Source organism: Austrofundulus limnaeus, unplaced genomic scaffold (assembly GCF_001266775.1).
Source record: "Austrofundulus limnaeus strain Quisiro unplaced genomic scaffold, Austrofundulus_limnaeus-1.0 Scaffold0, whole genome shotgun sequence".
NCBI classification, from domain to species: domain Eukaryota; kingdom Metazoa; phylum Chordata; class Actinopteri; order Cyprinodontiformes; family Rivulidae; genus Austrofundulus; species Austrofundulus limnaeus.
Window position 1 is genome coordinate 766,981 of NW_013952402.1, and position 7,234 is coordinate 774,214.

Consider the following 7,234-nt stretch of genomic DNA (forward strand, 5'->3'; position numbering starts at 1 on the left):
CGATATGACACGGGATTTTGTAAAGGGACAGTTCAGCTTGTTGACTTCACTCAACCTTGTCATGTTATATCAAACATTGATGGTTTTGTAATTATAACAAGTTTAAAATTTAAGTTATACTTGCTAAAGTGTGTTATGTTTAAAATGGCAACACAATAATATTAATTAACTTCGGTTTAGATGTGTTTATTCCATTGAACAAATCACAGAGTTAACTTTTATGAGTGCAGATTTGAACAAATACGCACAAAAACATCAAAATTAGCACAGAAACAGTACTATATAACATTTTAGACACATTCTAGGCAGTTTATCAGCTAAAAAAAGTTAATTTTGGGGTAAGTTACTCTTTAAGTCAGTTCTTGAATATGATTAAAACCAGATAATAATAATATATAATTCCTGCTAACCTAAACTCCCTCAATTGATTTAGAAGCATGTAACTAACATGCTAAAGCTAAAACAACATTAAAGAGATTTTTGAGCTTTGTGATGACAGTAGATAAATACAGGGTGGAGGAAAATGTGTTTTTTGCACACATATTCAATACTAATATTACCATTAGTATTGTGAGTCCCTGTTAGAAAATGGTTTATGTTGTATACATTTCATGTACCTTTTCTACTTCCTGTCTGTTTTGGCAGCTGTGTATGGAGCATGATGTTCCTGGCTTCATCAAATTCAAAATGTTCGATGCTAAACGTAAGTAGGACTTTGTTATGTAACTTCCTGTTAGATTTTTTTTTTTTAGATGAAGTGTTTTCTGTTAGAGTTTCACCAGTTAGATTCTGAAACGGCTGAGTTTTCTGATTCCCTGTCTTTGATTTTATTTTTCTCTCAGCCTCCTCTAAGACCATCTCTGGCTTGTTGGAGTTTGACAGTAAGACGGAGGCTGTGGAGGCTCTCACTGTTCTCAACCACTACCAGATTAGGATACCCAGTAAGTCTGACCACTTATTAAACCTGCAGCACACTTTTGGTCCTAAAACCCTCATAATCAATAATATATGAAAGTCTGGATTCTTGAAATCCAAATCCAGTTAAAGGCTGCTAGCTGTTCATTGCTATAAAGTAGGGCTAGTTGAAAGGGATTAGTAGGGATTAGTTGAAATAATCGATGATGTCGATTATGTAAATTTGTCGACGCAGATTTTTTATTATCGATTCGCTGTATTGCATAACCACCACGTGAATGTTCATGCAATTGCATTTCGGTACCTAAATGCATCATTGCGACTGTATTGGCATAAGAGTGGTGAGTTTTCCATGCTTGTCCTGAATGCAGCATCGTGCAAGAGCGTAATGACGTCAGCAGCCGCTGCTTCAGTTCAGTCTAAGCTTGAAAACAAGCCTCGCAGCTCCTGGAGTAAAATTTACCGAACAGACCGCCTCTGAATTATCTGGTGGATTAATTATCTTGTGAACATGATGTTCCCTTGCTCAAAGTAAATAAAGTACCGCCACTTTCTTTATTTCATCCACCATTAAACAGAGACCGGTGTTAGGTCGAGCTGCGTTCCCCCATCAGACGGTTCCCCCATCAGACGGTTCCCCCAGCGTCTCAAACAACAGAGGAGCTTCTCGACACACGTCTGACCTAAAGAGCACAAGTAGCCAACAAGTGTTGGACGTGTTTTGGGTGTTCAAAACGTAGCTTAAATACCTTTTATTTATTTTAACTGCATCCTCTTTTGTTTATTTGATTTAAACTTATTTGCCTTCCATGGACCTCCATCACATAATGTTTCTAGTGGGGAAATGACATCAATAGAAACACGTGGAGCTGGATATTAATTTGTGTAATAAGACAAAACAGTCTTGTTGTTTTCAACAGTTTTCACCTTAAAGAAATAAGTTACACAACTGATGTTACAATACAAAGAGTTGGAYGTTGTCTTGATATTTGTTAAATTTTATATATTGAGAAATATGTTAAATAAAAAATAATAAATAAATGTTTATTATATGTTTATTATAGTTTTTCCAGAGTGACTTGAATTTTGCATGATTTAGTTCATTTGTTAGATTGTTAACATCTTGCACTATATTTCTTTTACTTGAATTGTATATGCTTTGGTTGAGATTTTATGTTGATGTTAAATCTTTTAAGCTTTTTTTTGTTAAAGAATTGACTCTAGAGTGCATATTTTGTGTCCATGAAAAAACTATTACAGAAAATATTACAATATTAAAGAACTGTTCTTGTTAATTTGATGAAAACATTTTAAATATCCAGTGCACTCGCATCAGAATAACTTATAGCTTTGTTGTTAGAATAATCGATTAATCGAAAAAAATAATTGTTAGATTAATCGATTAGAAAATAATCGTTTGGTACAGCACTACTATAAAGCAAATACATTTTTAGAAATATTTAAAACATTTTTGTCCTATTTAACTTCATTAATCTGTAGTATTGGAGAATTGTTGCTTTTAATCAAATGTTTATGTTACAGTCACAAACTGTGTGTGTTAATGTGACTTACAGATGGATCCAACCCCTACACTCTGAAACTGTGTTTTTCCACTTCGTCTCATCTATAAAAAGATGCTGAGGACAAACAGAGGCAGCTGATGACTGGCGCTAAACTGAAGAGAAGACGAGGACATGTGAGAGACACGGAGGACAGCACGGCAGGGACAAACGTGGAGATTATAAAAGACAGGGAGAACGATCCAAACCGGCCCTTTACTGGAGATAAAGGAGATAGAGGACCAGTCACCCAGTCAGAACTGAAAACACTGACTGACTCTTAACTGAAACGTTGTTGTTGATATTTTTAATCTGTTATTTAGGATATTTGTTCCAGAGTCTTCAAAACCTTTCTGACTGATTTCAAGAGAAGGACTCGCTGTTAGAAAACTGGAATCTTCCTGAACGAAGCTCACACATCTCAAACAGATTCACATAGTCAATGGTTACTGCAGTAATATTTAACTTTTTAAGGAAATAAGATAAAAATCTTTGTTTTTCTTTCAGTCATCATTGAAAGAAGTGAAGTAAATGGGGGTATGATTTGAACAAGTTCCTATTTAGCGCTTATTTCCCTTTTAAGATAACGGTCATCTTTTTCAGCCAAGACCTTGGGCGGAAATCTCAAGTGAGTCAGGACCCCCTTAACTTTGGAAAAATAAGCAATACAAACAAAAGAAAGCATAGCCACCAATTATACAGGCAAATCAACGCATGTTATGCTTATTGGTAACTCTAAATTATCTGTAGGTGAAAGTGTGAATGGTTGTCTGTCTTGTTTGTCTGACTCTATGATGAACTTGCGACCTGTCCAGGTTGTCTCTCGCACAGTGGCTGCTGGATATGAGCACCAGCGACCTCACCCTCCCTGACCCATTATGGAAGAAGCAGGGGAAGATAATAGATGGATAAATGGATGCATTAAAAAATGATGCTCCCTCCTTATCAGCCTGACAATAGTTTGGTATATTACCTGTCTGGAGAGAGCCTGGAAGGGGAATGGGCGGAGCTAACGTGAATATTTGGCTTCCAGTGAAGCCACGTTGCACAGAAACCTCTTCAGTGTGAGTGTTCCTGATTTTCACTTGGTAGACTGAGGTTTGATCCCCACTGAGGGATTTACATGTTTATTGTTATTCTATTCAAACCAAGATAGTTTAGCTTTTTGTAGGTGTCAGTAATATTTCTGTGATGTTTAAATACATCTGAGATTAGTAGGAACAATAGACCTTGTTTGATCATTAATGGTTGTACTTATTTAGAGCTTTAAATTCATGGAAAGCTGCTAAAGATCAGTGACAACTGATCAGTGACCACAAACAAGTACTAAACCAAGACAAATTAAATTTTCAACGTGGTTCTGAACAATTTTACTGAAGAAATCTACACCCGTTTTTGATGTACATTAACAATTTCTCACCATTATTTGCTCTGCAGACTGAAAAAAAATTGTAAATTCTTTAATGGGACTTCAGCTTTTTTGTTTACATGTTTTTTTATGGCAACATGTGGGTGTGGATAAATTTTTCCTTTTGCACTTTATTATTGTGTATAGATGCATGTCAGATGTTTAACAACCTGTTCTTATAGTTTATTTGGCTTTATATTTTTGTGAAAAGAAGAATAGCATATGTTGTAAGTCAATTGACTGCGTGACCAGGAAGCTAATAAACAAGCGCCATCAGAGATCAAAACTGAAGCGAGATGGATGAAGACGGTTGGCGCTTTCATTAGTTTCTGCAACTTGTCTACTTGGTAAACACGGTGATGAATATTTTCTTTTTATTTTGACTCCCCCAAAACTTTGCTCTTAAAAATAACTATGAGATGGAATTTCTGCCCCTGGAAAAAAACACCATCTTACTTTAAAGGGGTACTCCWGCAATTTAAAGTGAGGTTCTGTGGAAAACGAAAGAATTGTGTGTAAAAAAGACTGACAAAGTTGTAAAAGTTTATAAAATAGATTTACCTTGAACTGCTGGGAATGTTTAAGATTGATGCAGTTGCACTAAGTCAGCAATCCACTTTGGCTGCTCTCAGACTAGCCAATAGCTCATCGGTCCTGTCAGAAGCTAAATTTAAACTGAAGCATTCAATAAGCTATCTATAACAGGTAAGATATTAATTGTTCATAACTTTTATACAGACCACCATAATGGCTAAAAAAATCACTTTAGGCATTACTCTCAAAACCAAATATTAGTTGTTTTGCCATGACAGTTCTCTAGAGAGTTTTATATTTACAGACATAAATTTAGAGAATTTTGGTTTAAATTCTTTCATTTATTTTGCTCAACTTCGTGACGGATTCTAGGAAGAATAGTGTTTTCTGCATTGCTCATTATGTAAGGTTAAATTAAAGTCTTATGAAGCTGTTGGTAAGAATTTAGACTTTTAGACATTTTTGAGTAAGTTATATTTAATTTCTAGTTTTATTGTAGATGATTGTTCTCAGGGGTTTCCCTCCCTCCCTGCTCAGTTGGTACAACTTAGGCCGATGCTGTATTCAAGGACATCCAGTGAAAACATTAATGAAAATCAAATTATTGCAAGCTTATTTACAAAGTTGTTGATTTTATTTCATGTTTGTTTTCTGTACTACAGCTAAACGTGTTCACACCATCACACACTTGTCCACTCAGTCCATGAAGGTTGGACTTTGCTGGAGCTGCTTATTGTCAAAGATTCTGCTCATAACCAAGGCACAAACGAGGTCTAATAAGATAATCCTCAGTTTTGTTTTTCCTGCTATTTTGTCCTGTGGGCATCATCTCCAAATTTTACTGGAGCAGTTCACAGCTGAGTGTGAAATGGCTGGGATTAAGGATCAGCACCTCCAAATCTGAGGTCAGTTAGTCCTCGTTTGGAAAAAAGTGGACTGCTTTCCCAAGTTCAGGCATTAGGTTCTGCCTTAAGTGGAGTACTTAAGTATTTCTGGGTTTGGTTCATGGGTGAGGGAAGAATGAAGTGTGAAATGGACAGATGACATCAGAGTATTTTGTACTTTGTGCTGGTCTGTTGCAGTGAAGATGGAGCTGAGCTGCAAGAAAAGCTTTTCCGTTTWYTGGTCGGTCTACGTTCCTACCCTCATCTTTGATCACAAACTTTGAGTGGTGACCGAAAGATCAAGATCATAGATATGGGTGATCAAAATGAGTTTTCTCTTCAGAGATATTGTGAGAACAGGTGGAGACTTAGAGGAGAGCTGCTGCTCCTCCACATCGAGAGGAGCCAATTCAGGTGATTCTGGTAACAATGCCCCTGGACGCCTCACTAGGGAGGTTTTCTGACCATTTCCAACTGGGAGGAGATCTYGGGGAAGAATTAAATTAATTTACATTTTTACAGTTACTAATGCACGTGATCAAAGACAGTAATTTGCAATGTGGTCCTAAAAGTTTCATGGCTTCTTCTGGTTCTTTTAAGTCTAAAGCAGAGGTGCCCAAAGTGGGGCCCGTGGGCCAAATTTGGCCCGCCAAGCCATTTGATTTGGCCCACTAGCAGTTATCCTGGTTACTAGATTGTAATCTCCTGTTTTATGTAGAAATACTATTTGCACTCAGTCTTTTCAAACATTGGTCCAAMTATAGGTACAAGGAGCTCTAGTCAGATAAACTTAACTCATGGTGCTCACTTTTTCTTTGAACTATATTAAGATWAAACTTAAAATACAAGTAACTTCAAGAGACATTTATATCAGATTTAAGTTCATTTCTAGATTTGCACACCTTATAAGACCCCATATACTCAAATTTTAAATTATGAAAAGTCCCATGAACCTTTGCTGCCCGAGCAAACGTTGAATTTTCTCCATGTCCATGGGTTAGAAAAAAAATGTGGGCAACTGCACTGGCTGCAGCTTAATCATAAAAATACAATTCCTTGAAATATTTGCATTTCGTGTATTATATTACTGCATTTGGCCCACCCCCCTCAGATTGATTTTAATTTTGGCCCTTGCAGAGAAAATGTTTGGGCACCCCTGGTTTAAAGAGTATCTGTTTCAGCTGCTCTGCTGTCATTCGGACATCCGGCAATCTGGCAATATTGCACGTTATCATTTCACCAGTGGTGGGCACTAGTTCCCTAACCCTGGTCCTCAAGGATCCCTATTCAGCATGTTTTTCTTGTTTCCCTGCTATTCAGCAGGTCTGCATAAGATTATTAATCACTCATTCATTCAAACCAGGTGTGTCAGATCAGGGAAACATCTAAAACAAGCAGGACAGGAGTCCTTGAGGACCAGGGTTGGGGAACTACTGCTTTAATACGTTATCAGATTTATTATTTACAAATAAATGGCAAAGAATCAATGGCTTCCAGAGGCAATACTAAAAAACAAACAAACAAACAAACATAAAACCAAGTCAATATGATATTTTGAAAATGTCTCATCAAGCTCAGAGAAGCTCTTGAGGTGTTTGTCAACATTTAAAGCACTAAAGTGCTAATTGTGGAACTAAATTTCTTGTTTGCGCATTAGGCTTTTCACTTTTAAAATATAATGTATGAATAACACTAACTTATAAACATCTTTGTGAAACAAAGTCAAACAAGAGGTAGCAATGAACCAGTTGGAGCATACGTGCATATTGGTAATAGAAAAATATCAGTTTAGAAATCAACACAGAGTTTTAGACAAAGTGTGAAGGATTGAAAAGAATTATTTCCGCACCTCAGACTATTTTCAAAAATATTTTGTGTTATTTGATTTTTACCTAATGAAACAAATATAGCAGGGTTTGGGAGCATTTATATAT

General features: G+C 36.4%; 1 protein-coding gene across 1 annotated transcript in view; it reads left to right on the forward strand.

The window, feature by feature from the left end:
- Positions 1-4,424, forward strand: part of LOC106514005 (heterogeneous nuclear ribonucleoprotein L-like) — a 30,713-nt gene extending 26,289 nt beyond the window's left edge. The window contains exons 12-14 of the mRNA XM_014003116.1: positions 646-703; positions 843-941; positions 2,490-4,424. Coding sequence (XP_013858570.1) covers positions 646-703; positions 843-941; positions 2,490-2,545 — 213 coding nt within the window. The 3' untranslated portion in view covers positions 2,546-4,424. The remainder of the gene's footprint in view (positions 1-645; positions 704-842; positions 942-2,489) is intronic.
- Positions 4,425-7,234: the final 2,810 nt, after the last annotated feature.